The following is a 19,922-nucleotide window of genomic DNA, read 5'->3' on the forward strand; positions in this document are numbered from 1 at the left end:
TGTTCAGTTACAACAATGAGTAGGTTGGTGTACACACCATCTGAATCCAATTGAGGGTAGTATCAAAATAAATGCTATTGAGGCTATCTTTATTATTGTCAACATGAATATTAAAGTCACCAACAATAATAATTTTATCGGTCTTTAGGACTAGCACTTTTATAAAAACTCTTTAAAAGCCCCAGGAGCACGGTAAACTACAGCAAGTATGATTGGCTGTTGGTGTTTCTTGGATTGGTGTGGAAGACTAAGAACAAGACATCTAAATGAGTTGTAGCTTAGTTTAGGTTTAGGATGAATTAATAGACTGGAGTTAAAAAATAGCAGCAACTCCACCTCCTTGGATGAATTCTCTGGCAACGTGTTAATTTATATGACTTGGGTTAGAAGATTAATTTAGGCCGCCATGTTCATCAGGATGCAGCCACGTCTCAGTTAAGGACAATAAATCAATGTTGTAATCTGAGATCATAATCTGAGTTCATTAATTAAAACAGCCTTTGTTGACAGTGATCTCATGTTTAAAAGACAAGAGTTGTTGCAGAGGTTATGTTAATTTGTATTAGATTTTTGTGTGGAACTCTCGCTCTGTTATTGTTTAATTTTAATCATTTAAATAATTCAATCGGACGGCTGACAGACACAGTCTCTATGGGTTTTTGGTTGTATGACTGATCCAAAGGGAGGGTAGAGAAGTGTTTAGCACTGCAGCTCTGCTTCCTGGTCCCATCACTGGGTTGCCATGTAATAGACTGGGTAATATTCCTAGATAAGAGAGATGCTCCATCCCAGGTGGGATGAACGCCGTCTCTATTAACAAGACCAGGTTTCCTCCAAAGCTTTTGCCAATTATTTACAAAGCCCACACCATTTAGAGGACGAATGCATTGTGTTGTTAATCAGAAACATTGGCGTGCCATTTCTTTTGAGTGACAAGGTTTGAAAATAGTCTGACCCAACCCTGAGAAGGAACGTACAGTAACACTGGTATGTCCCGCCCCCGCTGGTTGTGTCGTCCAGTCCGGGCAGGTGGGAGGAGTAGAACGGGTTTCACTGGCACCTCACATTCCAAACTGGATTTACCGGACTCCACCTGTCGCGAGCTCGCGCTCTGTTGTTTAGTGTCTTTATCGCAAGGGGACAAAACAGCCACTCTGACATCGGAATGCACGAGACACACATACTGAAACGAGAGCTGTCTGTGTCGACATGAGAATAACAAGCGCACCAGCTACCGCCACCCGTTTTACGTTCTGAATGTTGTTTTTTATTTTACCCGACGACGAGGGGGGAACAACAAGCAAAATTCTAGTTGATGGTTTTATCCGCAGTGCCTCAGCCAACCAGCCAGCCGGGGAGCAGTATGTCAAGGCAGCAGCAGCAGCAGCAGCGGACGCCGTTAAAAGTCACCGACAGCGTGGTGGAGGTCAAGAGCAAAGTGAGTACCAATCAAACGGGCATGTATTTATCGTTAATTTAAGCGGTAACGAGAGGATATGGGTCTGGTTTAATGGTGTACGAGTGTATCGACACGACCGACATAACCGTCTGCTGTCGTGCAATCATCCGCCGTGATGTCTCTCTCTTCAAGCAAACACACTTACGCCTTAGCGCCCCACAGCTGTAATTCAGGGGAAATGATGTTCTGTTTGTCGTGTGGTGGAACTGACAGGCGGCCTGTGTGTTGCCTGCACCGGGAAAAGGCTGCCACATCCTAACCACCACCCAACCACAGCCGAGCCTGTTGTTTCCACCGCTCCACTCAGTTCCGCTCTCCCCCCCCTCCCTATATCTCCTCTATATCTCTGTAACAGCATCACGATTACATAAGTGGTCAGGAGTGGTTGGAGTCAGACATTTAAAACTTGGTAGAGTCGTTTAAGATATTTATAGTAACCCATCATTTCATACAGACTTAAAGGGTACATATTATGAAAAATCCACTTTTGTAGTGCTTCTACACGTTAATGGGGATATCTGGCATGTCAACCGTCCCAAAAACTCTGGAAAAAAACAACTCCTGCGATTTGTTGTGGTTCCTCTATGTAAGAAACTACACGATAGAGTGAGTTGAATGGGAATACGACAAGAATTGACGTCATAGTCGGTCTACATGGCATAGCCCCCCCCCGGGAGGCGGAGATCTGGTGGAGGAGGAGACCGGGTTACGTTACGAGCCATAGCACGGGTGTTACCTGGGAAGCTAGCCGAGGGGGGACGCTAACCAGACGGTGAGCGGGGTTAGAGACGGAGATCTGGCCGAGAAGTAGAGCCTGCGGTTGGGGTAAGTCACATGCCCAAGCCCCCTCCTCAGCTCGGGCTCGCTATGTGATGTCGGGCTGCTGGCTCCATGTCAGCTGCTCGCTTCTGATGGACCTGTAGGTTTGTTTAGCAGCAGCCGCCTGACTGATCTCCCATCGGACAGGGGAGTGTTGACGATGCGTGTCTCGTGTCGCAGTGAGTGTCTTCAACTAGAAAAGCTGTTGTTTTGTTTCGGTAATTGACGGTGACATGTAAGTTAGCTGGCGTTAGCCTCATAGCAATCAGTGCCGGCTTGCCGGCCGGCTTCGGTGGCAGCGGCAGCCTGCTGCTCGGTGGCGTGTTGGATCCCGGCTGTACCCGCTCACTGCGAGGCTGGCGATGCTCCCGCTGGCTTCAAACGAGACGTGTCTCATTTTCATCATTGATCATTATCGATCTGTGACAAATCTCCAGCCTGTGTGTCCCCTGTGTGTGTCCCGCTACGGTTAGCAGCGGGCTAAGGCTAGCTTGCTGTTAGTTTGTGTTTAAAGTTGCAGCACTTTCTGGAATGGCTGTTTGTGAACGTATTTACAGCAGTATTGCTTGTGGAACCCCGGCTGGGTAGCATCGGACTGGGAGGTGGGGGGAGAGATCTGTTGCTTCTGTGTGTGTGTGTTTCGGCCCGGTAGACGCAGCACCTATTAATAGAAAACAATGCACTCGTGTTTTTTTGCGCGTCTAGTTGTGGCTTTACGGTAAAACAGCATGGTAGGGTGAAACGGCTTTACTGTATGACGCAATATAGACGCGCAACAAAAACCAGAGTGGCGGCTGGCTTCCCAAATGACGGCTCACTTTACTGCAGTCCCGGTCTCCGACTGCATTGTACCCGTGCTTTGGCGCTCGCTCAGCGGACAACCTCTCCTGTGATGCCCGGGCGGCGAAGCAGAGGATGAGGAGGGGGGGGAGAGAGCTGCGCCTTATAACTTTGGTGGCCCGTACAGATTTGCTCCACGCACCCCGAGCTGCACGCACCGGTGCCGGTTACCATTAGCTCGTTGCCAGCTCCGTTGCTCAATAAACGTGCATTTCTCCGCAAAAGTTGCAGCAGTGTTAGCCTCCAGAGCTGTAGCCCCTCCACGATCCATGTGTGTGCACTCAGAATATATGCCCTCTATGAATAAGTATACACATACAATTATATAGTGTATACACACATATCTAATGCATGTATTTAAATAATGTACATCTTTATCAGAAGGTGTAGTAGTTTGAAAATTGTAGCTTCAATGAGGGCGGGGCACTCAAAACAGGTCAATCTGAGGAAGGCTGTTTTAGACATGGTAAAAAGGTGCTGTTTTAAATGATCCTTGTGTTTTTTTGACCAAAAAATTTTACAGACATTTCATTAAGACCCCAAGGAGCCATATCAACTGTGGTGAAATGGGCATAATATGTCCCCTTTAAATTTGAACATGAATCTAACGATAAATCTAGACGAATAGATCTGAGGTAAAATGCAAAAGATGGAAGAAGCTCCTCCTATAACACCATTTCCGGATGGGAGTCTCTGAAATAGGTGGTGACTGGGGTGAGAAGGATCAGCAATGATCTTGCCTCTTCTTTTACTGGTCTTGGAGTGGAACAGGTCTAGGAGAGCCGGCAGGTTGCAGCCAATGACCTTCTGAACTAACAGAATGATCCGCTGCAGTGTGCCCTTGTCCTTGACAGTGGAGTCAGCGAACCAGACGGTAATTGATGAGGTGAGGATGGTCCCAATGATGGCCATGTAGAACTCAACCATTATTTTCTGCGGCATGTTGAATTTCTTCGTTTGACGCAGGAAGAACATCCTCTGCAGGGCCTTCTTGATGGTGGAGGTGATGTTCTCTGCCCATCTCAGGAGGTCAATCAAATCATTTGATCTCCTCAGCACTGTTAAAGGACCCATCGAAAGCCCATTTTACCACAGTTGATATGGTTCCTTTGGGTCTTAATGAAAAGTCTGTAACATTTTTGGTCAAAATACCACAAGGATTATTTAAAACAGCACCCTTTATTTATCTTGTCTAAAATGGCCCTCCTCAGATTGACCGGTTTTGAGTGCCCCGCCCCCCTCTCCCTTGAACCCTTCTGTGCAGAGAACCTCCTGCTGTGCATGTGTGAAAGGCAAACTGCGGGTAATATCTGTAGCCAATTATTCTATCCCGTACTAGATTTAACCTGCCGGTCTGTCTGAAAATAGCTTGATTCAGCACTCTCAGTGTGGAGCATGTAAATCTATAGTTGGCCATAAGCTCTATGTGGCAACTGTGTCTTGTTGATGTGGAAACAGACTTTTCAACCCCGCTTTCTATCACTTTCTGGCTTCACCTTCTTTACCTGATGAAGCGTTCTTCTTTTGAAAGGCTTGGTTTCCACAGTAACTTTGGTTCTTCCACTACCTGGGTAAAGCTATTGAAAGCTACCAGGGAAAACAGAAGTGCGGTCCTCAATCTGTTTTGGTGGTACAGTATCAGAAACTTTGTTTTTGCAATACATTTTTGTCTAATTGAAAAGACAGACTATGAAACAAATCTTGTGATATTATTAGTAATATCAGCATGTACATCTTAATGACAAGTGAAATTATAAGAAATATTGCCACTCTAAACTTATTTCAAAATGTTGAAAAATTAACTAGGCTTGAGTTTCCTATAGGGCTGCACGATATATCGAAAATGTATATGTCATCGGAATATCAACATGGGCGATATACGTATAACAAAAGACTGCTTGAGACTGGAGCTTTATTTTCATTTTCTTCACTCAGTTCCCCTACATTTACTCTTATTCTGTTGTTATTCGTCAGTGGAGAAGGTTCTTACACCTTAACTGATGGTTTGTTTAATTTAGTTTTTTGTTCAGCAGGATTAAGGCTTGTTCTTCAGTAACAACTGACACAGAGGAGCTGATATCCAGTTTGTTCAGTGAGTAAACTCTTGTTATGTGTAATGTAACATTTTAATGCAGGGGCGGGAATCCATTTTCTATCAAGGGCCATTTAAATCGTTCATAACTTCCTTAGAGGCCCATACTAAATTATTGTTCATCATTAACACATATCACACCAGGTCTCCAGACTTACTTTTTTACATTGGTTGCACTTGTGAATCTAACTTTTTCATATAGGGGCACCAGCACATAATTTAGGTGCACCAGAATTTTGTCCATTTTTTCAAATCAATTCACTTTCGATGCACAAGGTTTCGATTCGATATTAATTCACCATTTAAACCACTGATATACTGATAATATAGCATAATCGTTCACCCTTTTAAAGAGCAATGAACTTAATTCCTAAGAATATTCAATATATATATTATGTAAAATATACCACATACAACCGAAACAATATATAAAATCGTCTCTCTGCCACACAAGCAGTGATAAAGATATCAACATAGAGAGGGGGGCTAATTTACCCCCAATTTTAATGTCACCCGACATTTAACGGAGCAAACAGTGGAGAAGATCTTCAACATGGATGACATTAAATGAATAATTGAAGTGGAGAAGTACAATGAGTTGTATGATCCTCGGAACAAGTTGGATAAAGACAACACCAAAAAAGACAAATGTTGGGACACTGTTGCTTAATGTTGGAGTAACAAGTAAGTATATACTTGAATACTACTGGATCAAGCGGTGATATTATTAGTGCTGACCAGCGGTTCAGCGTTGCTTCAGCGTCCGGTGTGAACAGCCAAGCGCCGGCGCGATAGGGATTAGCGCGGCGCTTTGGCGTCGCCTCCGCGTTCTCTGTTCCTCTTTCAAAATGAAAGCGCACTTTGATGACGTGGTTGAGTAGGTTACTGTTAATCATCTGTCCATCATCGTAAAACAATCGATGCTTCTGAGACAAACAATACACAGTGTTCAAAAATCAAGTTGAAAAGAAAGTATGCTCTTCGGTTCACAGTGAATCCAGTTGGAGATGAGGAGCGACCAGTGTGTATTTTATATCGGAAAACTCTAGCATCTGACAGTATGAGACACAGCAAATGAAGGAAAGACTTACAAAAACATTACACCCAAGTCACATTAATAAGCCACTCAAGTTTTTCCAGAGTAAACTTGATGAATATCGTCAGAAAGACGACAGCATTAGAACATAAAATCATGCATTCACTGGTTGTCTGAGGTCTTGGCTTTATTATTTAACATTGTGTGTGTTTGTGTGTGTGTGTGTGTGTGTGTGTGTGTGTGTGTGTGTGTGTGTGTGTGTGATTAAGATGCATTTATTTATTAGTCACAAACACATGCACAGACATGCAAAGGCACACTCATGCAGGTAGGGAAATTTCACCTCTGCTTTTAACCCATCTGGTGCAGGACACACAGAGCAGTGAGCGACCATGTACGGCGCTCGGGGAGCAGATGTTGGGGGAGTAAGGTGCCTTGCTCAGGGGCACTAGACAGGGTAGGGAGACTCTTGGATTTTGGACAGATCAATCCAGGTTCGTCTTTTGTTGTCTCTCCGTGGAGTCGAACCAGAGACGAACCAGAGACCTTCTCTGCCCATAGTCCACGTTTCTGCCACTAGACCACCGCCTGTCTAGTGGCAGGGGTGTTGGTGTGTGTGTGTGCTTATGAATGTATCCAGAAGTAGACAAATAAGAGAAATTGTATTGTGTAATATTTAGTGCTGTCAAACGTTTAAATATTTAATCGCAGGCAAGAGTCGGCCTACTTTGAAATAAAGTCTGCCGTCTAATAGCCTAAAAATATATATTTTAGTTTGCGAAATATTAAGACAAAAAGCGAGAGCAGGTCAGACTGGAGGCGAACACAGATACTGACGCTCGGTAGAAAACCAACTGCAGCTTCTGCTCTGATCAAGAAGCTGAGACGCTGATCTCTGAGGAGCATGTGTTGCCTCACGGGCAGGATCAAACAATCTTGCAACCCGCATAGGACCTGGAGGCTGGACATTCCCCAACCCTGTTGGAATGCAACAGTTAATTTCAGAAAATGTAATAAAAAATAGGCACCAAATGTGAACATTTACACATGTTAGATTTTTAGAGGATCAGCTGTTTCATGGTTCTCCTAGCCTGACGTTGTCATACTCACAATTCTAGTAAGAATGTGAGTCTGAGACCGCTCCATTGGGCTGTGATTATGGGGCGCGTTTCAACCGAACCAGGAAATAAAATTCCTCTTCGCTTAATTGGATAGACCTACAACCAATCAGAGCAACGTAGTATGTGGCATATGTAAAGCGACGCATAGTTGTTGTCAACAGAACTCAGCTGCACGCACGCTGGAAGGTGTAGAAGAAGATCAGTAAAAACGATTTTTGCCGGGGTTGTAAAAATAATTTAAGGATACACAGAGAGCTTACCAACACGATCAACATTTTTGAGAGAAACAGTTAATGTAACAGCCCCCCCCCCCCCCTGCGAGGGGAGTCGCTACGTGTAAAACTAAATAAGCCCAACACAAAATAACAGAATAAAACAGTATGCATAAAGTGGCAGGTGTAGCAGTCAGTTACAGTAAAGGTGAATGCACGTACGAACATGTTCTACGTTTAGGATTACAGCTCCCCAACACATCAAAAATCGTATCACATTTGTCGGTCCTGTAAGAACTTAATAACACGGTTGGAATGCGACATTCCCGTGTCCCATCCTCTTAGCGACCATCGGGGCCAGCTGATAGATTAAACTTTTTCCGAATCCCGTAGGAAGTATGGCAAAAACATCTTTTCAATCTACAAATGCCTTGATAGCGTTTCTCTGTTCCTCTTTCAAAATTAATGTGCTGTCGATGTCTCCTAAAACAGACTCAATGGCAGCATCTACACATCTCAGCTCTCCAGCGACAGAGCTGAGATGACCCCAAGTGCACTTAGATGACGTAGTTGATTACGTTACTGTTGATCATCTGTCCATCATCATATAAAGCCCGCCCTGACAATGTGATTGGTCCGGATGATTTTGAACCGGGCATAATTTCTCCCCAACGGAGCGACTCCAGACCGAACTTCCCGACCTCAAATGTTGTTGACGGGGCTAAGTTCGTCTGGCATCCAGGCTATGTTTCTTCCATCATATTTAGTCCAATTTATGCAGGCTTTAAATTGTTTAGAGTTGTATACCTTGATTTTGTCTGGCAACGTCTTTGCCATTAACCTTGCCTATAAGGAATGCTTAACGTAGGGAGAGCGGCAGCAAGACCCCCAAAGGAAACAGAACACAGCGGGCATCAGTGACAACAGAAATTACACTGAATAAATTAAACACAGTATTAAAAGGGATGAGCTGGGGTGGAGGTAGGTTGCAGAATAGATTGAAAAGGAAGGAGCATGGGTGGGCAGGTTGAGGCAATTTAAATAAGGCGCCTTGTTGGAGCTTTGTCAATGAATTAATGAAAGGGAATCAGCTATGCCATTAACTGATATGGGTGCCTTTTAGATAAGCTGCTGTTGCCTACATATGTGCTGAGTTTGACTTAGTGGCCTACCTGAACTTATGCAATGCTCAATTTGAAGTTAATATGATTATAGATACAGCTGAGAAGGCTCCGTCCCAGCCAAGCAGATGGCCCAGATGAGGTGTGTCCAAGAATGCTCAAGGCCTATGCTGCTGAACTGGGGGAGCACCTTCAATATGTTTTTAATCTGAGTTTGGGACTGGGGAGGGTACTGGCATCATGGAAGACATTGTGCATTATCCCACTCCCAAGGAAGGGGTGTGTCTGCATGACTGCAGACCAGTTGTTCTAAAATTAAACATAATGAAGACGAAGACTACACTATATATCAAACATCTATCGTCATCAAGATATCAATGTTCGCGATTAACGTATAGTAAAAGATGTTATGCCACGCATTCATACTCTGCACTTCAATATACAGTATTTGGCCAGATGGAGCCCTGCTGCCCTAGATAATAAATTAAAGACTTATTTTGAGATCAGCGATGCGGCGGCATCCAATCCCATTCTGCCTCCTCCCGACTAAATTCTACTGTGAAAACATCTAGTGATCATGTTTGTCCCGATTCAGATTCATCAATATGAGCAGTTGATTATAAAAAAGAATAATGAAGCTTATTTATGATCCCAGAATCTGAGGCGCACACATACATATTGTGCTGTTCTGCTTTGTATTGGAACATATTGGAATCGAAATGGAGAAACGATAAGCAGAATCGTCATCGATAAAATGTCTGCACCAGACTTGGTGTCTCTGTGACCGGGCTGTGCGCCTTCTCCCGGCTCATATTATTAATATCGCGATATACAACCTTTTTATAAAATTTATACCGGTATTATCATGGATGGTATAACAGATGGCACAGCCCTAATCATAAGTATGTTTTTGATTGTGGAAAGTAACAGTTGATCTAGACAAATCACTCATGGTAAACTGAGGTAAAGAGCAATATGAGCATGATTCAGCAAATTTTCTTTGGGCCTCCTTAATGTGATATCGCAAGACAGCAAGAGAGATTACATTACAAGGCCTATTTAATGTAGCTCTAAACAAAAAACAAATCAGGATGTAGTGTAATTTCTATGCCTCTGTACCAGTGATAGCCAGTGGCCTGAAGCACTATGTTTTTGGGTTGTCATAATGCCATTTCTTCAAATTTCAAGGATGAATTGATTCGATTTTGGTGGTCAAAGTTCAAGGTCACAGTGACTCGCAAAGCACATTATTTTCCTTGCAAAGGTAATTGCTCTGGAACGGTGTGAACACATTTGGTACTAACATTCACTTGGAGTCAAGGATTACCTAATTTTGAATTTGGTAACCAGAGGTCAAAGGTCAAAGTCATGATCACTTTGAGGTAACGGCTAACGTTAACGTGTGCTGCAGGCCAGGTTAACGTTTATAATAACTGTTTAATACTTCATGTAGTTAAAACGGATTCTTTATACAAAATTTAAAACCATCAAAATTCCAGTGTCAACGGGGGAGCTATACAGGGTGATTGGGATAGTTTTCACTTTGCCGATCAAGGAGTGAAGTCTTTGAGTCCGCAAAACAATTTTGGAGTTTAAGGGTTAAATAGTGTTGCAGCAAAATGCAATCTAATTAAGTAACTGGCGACCACATCTTCAAACTTAAAAAAACAACAGAACCAAAACATAACATGCCTCTTGTGGTGTTATCCACCTGTCCGTAAGCTCCAACATTCAAATACGACTGGAAAATGCGGCATTTACTCCATGTTTTTAGGCAGAATGTCCTCTAACATCCTCCTCAGTGTTCACATGTTCAAATCACACACTAGACACAAGCTCTCTCCCAAGGGTGTGCGCTGGAGCATTGCTAGTTCCGGTAGCAGCACTGCAGTTACTTATGAGTATCGCAGATGCCATCACGTGCCCCTTAGGCTACAGCATAGAGCTTGTGAGGTGTGTGCACGCGTGAATGTAAACGCGGCTCCAGGCAGGAGGATAACAATGGACATTTAGGCATAAAATATGGTGTAAATTATGTTGTTTAGCGGGCTGAAAGCACAAAACAATTTGATGACTGTCATTGAGATAGCAGTTTATTTTTATTTGTTTAATTATTTAAAAAGTTCATGATTAATTTATGGATTTAGTCTTTGATTATATTATATATATTAGCCCATGTTACGCAGCACAAAAGAAATAAGAAAAGAACCTCACAACCAAAATGTAAGAAAAATAAGTTTGGGGAAGGACAACATGGGGTGTTTGATATTTTGGGGAACGATTTATGTCAACATCAGTAGAACAAACTTGATTCATGTAATACAAATTATTTAAATGATGCCTCAATGGGCTTAATGCCACAGCCTTCACCTGAACTAAAACATGATGCTGAGCAAGAATGGAGCAAGATGTTGTATTCATGTGAGAAAGGCACAACATTTTAACCCCTAATTAACCTTAACCCCTAACCCCTTTGATATTAGTGGTGACAGCAGTCAGACACACTTAAAATGTCAAAAAGAAATTAAAGTAAAAATAATAATATCAATCCAGTTTGTCTGAGAAATATCTGAGGAAAACTAACACTTAATGAATGTGTTGTTCACTTTCTGCAGTTTGAGGCAGAATACCGTCGCTTCGCTCTAAAGAAAAATGGCCAAGGTGACTACCAGGAGTTCTATCGCCTCCTCCAGACCATCCATCATATACCTGGTGTTGATGTGCTCCTGGGATATGCTGACATCCATGGGGACCTCCTTCCAATCAACAACGATGATAACTTCCAGAAAGCTGTCTCGTCAGCCAATCCACTGCTCCGTATTATTATATCCAAGAAAGGTAAGATAGTGAAAGGACTTTATTATCATGTCATTTTTTTCAGTCTCATTGGTCACCTTTACAAGGGCTTTGCAGTAAGCCACATTCCCCCATTTTTAAACATACACAACTTTCATACGCTGTCTGCAAAGCCGAGGAGTAATTTGGAGTTCAGTATCTTCCCCAAGAAATGCAGAATGGAGGAGCTAGGGATTGAATCCCTGACCACCAACCTTCAGATGCCATCAAGAGGAGAAAAGTCTAGCTTAGCATCGCCGTTATTGTCTCTGAGTTTGGTGCCACTTGCCTGATATGACTATTTCCGCGAGCACACAGTGTTGTTTCAGCTGGTACTGCCCCTCCAAAATGAGTCTATAAACACTTCTGTCTCTACATCTCAACATCTCTGACCCCTTCAATAATGTAATTAATAAGTGAACACGGTACACAGAGATTCCCAAATATTTCCTAAGCTGTTTTCAGACATGTCCCGCAGAAGATCTTTGCAGAATTAGGGCCCCATCTTTCTCCTGAGTTTTCGTTTCACACATGCACAACGCAGTCGGTGGTTCTCTACTCAGATGCACATAGCAACAAATCTTTCACAGGATTCAGGTAAGGGGTGGTGCTCCAGGCAAAGGCAGGATGTATCGAATCATTCTGCTGTGGAGATCACATGATTTTGTTTACAGCACATTAATACTGGTGTCAGTTCTTATCACCACAAACTCTCTTGTCTTCTTCGTGTTGTCTCTACTTTTTCACCAGGAGATATTTGTTCTTTTTATTTATTTTTTTATTTAAATTTTGTTACCTGTCACATGTTAGAAGCATCATCAGCCTCCCTCGTCTCTTTGGCTGGGACAGTAGCAGGCGTCCTCTGTATGCCTTCGTCCCCCTAAGTCAGGGGTGGTCAACCCTTTGATCTAATCTATTGGTCGATCTTTAAAACCTTCACCGTCGGCATATTGTAGATCTAGCAGTCTTGTTGAAATTAATAGTCAATGATAAGCTGCCACCACGATCAGAATTCACCATCACAATCAGATGCCAACATAATCCACAATTCATCGTCATGATCCACTGCCGCTATAATGATCCACCATCGTGATCAACCATCAGCTGCCACATCCATCTTGGTCCTACACCACTATCCACAATCATAGCATTATATTACAGTCAATCAATAAATCACTCTCTAAGCCAGTGATTCTCAAACTGTGTGGCGCGCCCAACTGGTTTGGCATGGAGGCATAACAGGTGGGGCGCACGACCGGGAGGGGGAAATGTGAGCCGGAACTAATATTATAGCCGAACCAATGTTTTCACGTCTGCATCTCTTTAACTGCGGAGCAGTAAACAAATCGCTCTTCACCGTAGCTGACCGCTGCTCTTCAGGCCCTCTGCAGTGGCTCCCTGTACAGGGCACACTCTCAGGCCCAGGGGCTCCGTCCCCCGCCCCGCTCACTCGCTCAGAGACACACATAGTGAGAGCAGAGCTCGTTTACGTGAAGCAGCCGGTCAGGGACAAACAAGAGACGTGTTCAAAAACCAAGTTGAAAAGAAAGTATGATGAAGCCTGTCTTGCTCTTGGGTTTACAGTCAATGAGGTAGGACATGAGGAGAGACCAGTGTGTATTTTATGTCCGAAAACTCTATGAGACCCAACAAAATAAGAAGACACTTATAATATTACACCATGTGTTATTTTTGGTTGAGCTTTATCATCTTTGTATCAAAGTGATTATTATTGAATAAATGTTTTCTCTATTATTGAAAAAGTACAGACTATTTGAGGAATGTAGTGATAATTGTTCACAAAAGTATTTCAATTAAGTTGAATTTAAGCAAAGTTATGGCTTTATTCTTTGATAAAAGCGACAAAGAGTCACAAAAAGTTGTTGAAAAATCATCATCAGAAATTCCTGAAAGTAATGTGGATTTAATGTTCATGTGTATGTTATGCAAATACACATATTAAACTTTGCCCATTTTGTTGGGGCTGGGGAGAGGGAGGTGCATGACAAATATTCTAGACCCAAAGTGTGCATGACAGAAAAAGTTTGAGAACCACTGCTCTAAGCGTTTATACGTATATATTTATACGTATATACCTAACCTAGCTAATACTAACTTAACAGCAGGTTTAATTTCAGTAATTTATGTACCTTGTTCAATGATATTATGATAAATGGTCACAAAATATTGAGTTGAAGGGTCAGTCAGACACTAAGTTAGATAGTGACTTTGCCAAGGAGTGACTGTCTTTGCTTAGTCTTACTGAAGGTGACAAATGATTTCAATGCATTCAGAAAGTTTTCAGGCCCTTGCAAGTTTTCCACATTTTATGTTTCAGAATCATCTAAAAATGGATTCAGTTAATTTTCTCATCAACCTAAACACAATAATCCACAATGACAAAGCAAAAAGAAGATTTTTGATTTTTTTGTAAATGTATTAAAATAACATAAGTATTCAGATCCTTCACTTAGTTCTTTAAAGCACCTTTGGCAACAATGAAAGCCTCAAACCTTCTTGTGAAGGATCCTACAAGCTTGGGATGCACCGATCCGATATTTGTATCCGTATCGGTACCAATATTGAAGAAATTTCCAGATCGGGTATCGGTGACAATGGGCCGATCCATATCGGCTTAAGTATTAAGTGTAATTCTCTGCTGTGCGTTGTGAGTGACGTCATACGCAGGCAACACGCCATGCGGAGCCTACAGTGTTTACAAAATGGAGCGAGCGAAAGTTTCGGTTATCTGGAGCTATTACACATTACCTCAGCCAACAAGCTCCACAGCTACGTGCAACATCTGTATAGTGAATGTTCCGAGGGGGCGGTACTAAAACGTCTAGTTATAATACGACAAACCTTATAAAGCACTTACTAAAATTTCACGTGAGAGAGCACGCAGAGTTCGTTGAACAGCATAAAAAAAAAAAGGAGGCGGCATGAAGCAGCTAACCTTAAAGGAAATGAAGGAAAGAGGAGACAAATTTCCAATGAATAGTGTGCAGGCAACGAACTACGAACTTTATCATAATGGATGGGCAACCGCTGTCGGTTGTTGGAGATTAGGGATTTCGGCTGCTAATTAGCCACCTGGAGCCACGGTATGACATGGTAAACATTTCCCAGTTTCCATGCTACTACGGGAGTATGCATAACACTGTAAGCTCGACAAATATCAGACAATCAGAAATTGTGTAACCAGTACAGGCTTCAATGAGGGGAAACTGAGCCTGGGGCCAGAGATCGTAAACCCTCCATCAACATAGACGTTACTCCGTACTGAAACTCCATACTGTAACTCATTATGTTACTCCTACATTGGCCGACTGTCCTTCTAAACCTATAACAAAACTGAGGAAGGTGTAACTTACCGTTCAGAAACATCCTATTGCAACCGACTGTAAATATGTATAACACATTGCAGCATATTTTTCGACTTTAAACCACTGATATATCAGCTTAGGGGTACAAATACTTCAAATTAAATCCCAGAAAGGTGTAAAATATGAGCCCTTTAAATCATTATATTCAATTAACCTTTTACACATGTTTGGACCAGAGAAAAAGTAAGTTCATGGATGGGACATTTTTTTCAGATTAGGCCATTCTGAACATTCCAAGTTATGGCCAGCCATTTAGGAGCAGCAACATAATGTTGCTCAAAGTTTGAGTATAACACTCCAATAAGGGATAAGGAAAAGGAATACAAAAATTATCAATTTACTGTGCATGCGTGTTGTGTGCACATGTGTGAAGTGCTTAGCAGGGTCTGTACCTTCAGGGTTTAGTCCAGCCCTTTCCTGTGAGGTCTCTGGTAACACTCTCCAAATGGAGGGGTTTATGTATCTATCTGAAGTTTGTGCATTAGTGTGTTGTTTTCTATGCATTAGTCGATACTGCTTTTCAGGATGAGCTAATGTACACCCACACACACATGCACATGCAGGGAGTGAAACAGCATGTTTGACCTGAAAGACTGGTGTGTGATGAGTGTGTTTGTCTCCAGCAGAGAAGCCCCCTTCCCTTGTCAAACTACATAAAAGCCCAATACGATAATTGAATGTGCTTCTGATCTGTTCATGAGCTTAGGCCATATACCCTGCAGTCAGTTCTGGTCACATCCTGATCAGTTACATCACAGACAGTGTTTTCCATCAACTGGCATGGGCAGAATTTATTTAGATAGTTTCGGAGGCTAGCAAGTCGATGGGTATTACTGACATTAGGGCTGAGTAATTAACTGAAAATATATCTAAACCAACATCTTTAACCATTGCAAAAGATAAAGTACAAAGAAGAAAATATGAAAAAGTGGCCGGCTGTGGCTGAGGGCTAGAGCAGTCGTCCTCCAACCTGAAGGTCGGCAGTTCGATCCCCAGTCTTCCCTAACTGCATTCCGAAGTGTCCTTAGGCAAGATGCTGAACCCCCCAATTGCCCCTCATACTGTAAAGAGCTTTGAGTGGTCATCAAGACTAGAAAAGCGCTATATAAATACAAATCCATTTATCATTTAATAATGTGAAGGAGAAGAGGAAAGAAAAGCTCCATGAGAGGAAAGAAAAGCTCCATGTGTCATATATCATTTTAAGCCTATAGCGGGATAATTTAGAGCTTGTCGAAGACATAGCAGAACCAGTTCTTACTATAAACTTTATCAAATGGAAGGTTTTAGGCCAACTCTTAAATGTATAGAGGGTATCTGTCTCCTGAACTGAAACTGGGAGATTATTCAACTGAAGAGGAGCTTGATGGCTGAAGACTCTAGCTCCCACTCTACTTTTGGAGACCTAATGAAAAGTAAGCCTGAATTCTAGGAGTGCAGTGCTCTATGGGGATGATATGGTATTATGAGCTGCCATATCATAAAACTTTATAGGTAAGTAGGAGAATTTTAATTCCATTCTAAATTTAGGAGGAAGCCAATGAAGCTAATACAATAGAAATGCGATCTCTGTTCCTGGTTCTTGTCGGGACACATGGAGCCTGATGATAAGGAGTTACAATAATCGGGTCTAGATGTAACAAAGGAGTGGACTAATTTTGTAAACCTCTTACTCCATTTATAACACTGCCATAAACTGAAATGCAAAAAGTGTGGGAAACTCTTATAGCTTGAGAAATAAATCATGTTCTATACTTCATGTACCTGTGGTGGGAAATATCAATCAATCAATCCAATCAAATTTTATTTGTATAGCCCATATTCACAAATTACAATTCATCTCATAGGGCTTTAACAGGGTGTGACATCCTCTGTCCTTAACCCTCAGCAAGAGTAAGGAAAAACTACTAAAAACCCTTTTAACAGGGTAAAAATACATAGAAACCTCAGAGAGAGACACATGTGAGGGATCCCTCTCACAGGACGGACAGAAGTGCAATAGATGCCACGTGCAGGAAAACATCATCAGGATTAAAGATTAAAGTCTCTAGCAGCATTTGATGAGGGTAAGCATCCCGAAGGACAACCCCAACATGACATGCCAAGCAGTCCCGCTGCAATCACAGTCCATGGTCAGCCACCAGCAGGACCACGATCCACCATCCAGACCAGAACGCCACTCCAGTCCTCAGTCACCGTCCACCGCCACCCACCACGAGCCACCGCCGCGGTCCTGGTCCAATGCCCGTACCCGATGCCAACACGACACAGGGTCCGCCACCAGCACCACGATCAGCCCACACGACACAGAATCCGCCACACTGGATCCAACACTGGATGTGCGGGATCAACCGCAATCCATGGTGCGGCCACAGAGGCCCTGGATCTGCGGCTGATAAAGCAAAGGGATTCCGGGGAAGGGGGATAGGGATGGAGAAGAGTAAGGAGAAGCTGGAAAAAGAAGCTCTGTGTGTCATGTGTCATGAAATAGAACAAGTAACGTTCTGCCGCACTAATTAGCTCTAACTATAAGCTTTATCAAAAAGGAAGGTTTTGAGCCTACTCTTAAACGAACAGATGGTGTCTGCCTCCCGAACTGAAAGTGGTAGTTTATTCCACAGCCGAGGAGCTTGATGGCTAAAAGCTCTGGCTCCTACTCTACTTTTAAAGACTTTAGGGACGACAAGTAGGCCTAAATTCTGGGAGCGGAGTGCTCTAGTGGGTTTATAAGGTACTAACAGCTCCTTAAGGTAAAATGGCGCCATATTCGTTATTCGGGGGGGGGGGGGGGCAACTACCCCTAACCAGCTTTGGGGAGGACCCGCAGAACCCCTGCTCTAATAGAACAAGGACAGACACAATTCCCTTATCTGAAGCTATAAGAAGGTCATTAGAGACTTTTGCCCTGGCTGTCTCTGTACTATGATTAGCTCTAAACCCGACTGAAAGTCTTCAGATGTATTATTGTCATGGAGAAACTCACACAGCTGATTGGCTACAACTTTTTCAAGGATTGTGGACAGGAACTGGAGATTAGATATTGGTCTGTAATTGGCTAAAACCTCTGGGTCTAGGTTGGGTTTTTTGAGAAGGGGTTTTGTTTACAGCTCTTTTAGACTGTGGTACATATCCTGATGATAATGACAGATGAATTTGTAAAGGTCACCTAAGTGCACTTTATGTATCAAGAAAATGTACATATATCATGAGTCAGTCGCCTTCAAATTATAAGGATGAGGGAAGGGATCTTTGTATGTATTTGTTAATTATATGTGTTATGATGTACATTTGGGTTTTTGTAACGGCAAATAGGATAAATATGGGGGAAGTGACGTCCCGAGGGGGTTTTTTGTTTTTGGTGCGGGTTGGGTTGCGACCAGAGGTTTGAGGGATCGGCGACCACTTAAAACCTTCATGGGATTTCCGGAAGAAGCTGGATTATTGCCTGAGAGACTTTTAAGGGATTACAGCAAGTATTGAACATTTTCTGGGCTCCTGGAAGGGGTGAGGACATCGTGGACACTGTTGGGACGGTTTGCGACAACTCACCACGCCACACCTGCTTATCTTTTGTTTGGGGGACGTCGCTTCGTGATTATGTGATGAACTTGGGGTGGGGAAGTATTGTTTGTTTGCGGGTTATGTTATGATCCGGGGGGGGGGGGGGGGGGGGGGATATATTGATGTTTGGGTTTTGTATAAATAGCGTGTTTATGTTTTCATGTCCGACTTTGTTTGCGGGGACGTGTCGAGGTGATATGAGGGGTGTTGTTGTTTGGTAAATACAGATAATCGTATGCAACTTCTCTTGATTTATTTCGTTTATATATATATTGCTCTATGTGTGGTGGGACCTATGACAGGAATATTGGTCTTACCAGGGAGTATTCGTTTGTTATAAATTGGGCAGGCTGCGCGCGCCGTACGCAGCGGGACTAATCCACCCGTGCCTTGAAAATAATGCGTAGTGATTTTCCCCTGGGGTTTTAAACAGGGCGAATTTTTACAAATTGTGTTCAGTAACGTACTATCACTTATGGGCAGAATTTCTTTAGGTAATTTTGTAGGAACGGGATCTAAGATACAAGTTGTTGGTTTAGAACATGATATTATTTTGGTCAGCTGATCAAGGGTGATCAGAGAGAAGCTGTCTAAATATTTGGTAAGATTCTCAGCCTTTCTGAGATTTATTTTACTGATACGGTGTTAGTGCCATTTGAGGGCAGGAGATAGTTGATTTTATTTCTATAGTTAGAATTGTATCATTAAAGAAGGTCATAAAGATATTGCTATTAAGGGATCGAGGAGTACTGGGTTCGGTGGAGGTGTGACTATCTGTCAGCCTGGCTACAGTGCTGAACAGAAACCTGGGGTTGTTTTTATTCTCTTCTATTAGCACCACTTCCTTTCTAGTTTTCTTAATACTTGTTTTAACTCATGTGTCTTGGAATTATACCACGGCGTTTCTTTTTTAGACACGCTTTTGAGTCTACTGTTAATCATAATGAGTCTGCAGAGCTATCGACATTATGGAAAAGCTCAGTGGAGCTAGGGTTATTAATGAATTTGTTGTTTATATCGACGGATAATACAGGTTTAAATGTAATCGGAATTATTTCCTTGAATTTAGCTACAGCGAAATCAGCTAGACATCTAGACAATGAGTTTTTTTATTAGTGGCATATATTCTGATAATGAAAAGTCGAAGATTATTAAATTATGGTCTGATAGAATTGAATTGTGCGGAAGTACTGTTAAATGGTCAATTTTGACACTGAATGATAATACAAGGTCAAGTGTGTGATTACAACAATGAGTAGGTTCGTGTACACACTTACTGAAACCAATTGAGTCTAATAAATGCTAGTCTAAACCTAGTCTTTAAGACGTGGTCTTAAGAACCTAGTCTTTAAGACTAGGTTTGATAAAAACTCAAGGTCTTCCATTAAAAATTCAGTATAAGCCCCAGGAGCACAGTAAAATACAGCAAAAATTAATTTA

The 19,922-nt window shown here is 42.4% G+C and overlaps 1 protein-coding gene across 1 annotated transcript in view; it reads left to right on the forward strand.

The window, feature by feature from the left end:
- The first annotated feature begins 1,114 nt into the window (after positions 1-1,114).
- Positions 1,115-19,922, forward strand: part of pard6a (par-6 family cell polarity regulator alpha) — a 35,833-nt gene continuing 17,025 nt past the window's right edge. The window contains exons 1-2 of the mRNA XM_062390374.1: positions 1,115-1,438; positions 11,316-11,538. Of these exons, the coding sequence (XP_062246358.1) occupies positions 1,316-1,438; positions 11,316-11,538 (346 nt within the window). The 5' untranslated portion in view covers positions 1,115-1,315. The remainder of the gene's footprint in view (positions 1,439-11,315; positions 11,539-19,922) is intronic.

This window comes from Platichthys flesus, chromosome 6 (genome assembly GCF_949316205.1).
Source record: "Platichthys flesus chromosome 6, fPlaFle2.1, whole genome shotgun sequence".
Lineage (NCBI taxonomy): Eukaryota > Metazoa > Chordata > Actinopteri > Pleuronectiformes > Pleuronectidae > Platichthys > Platichthys flesus.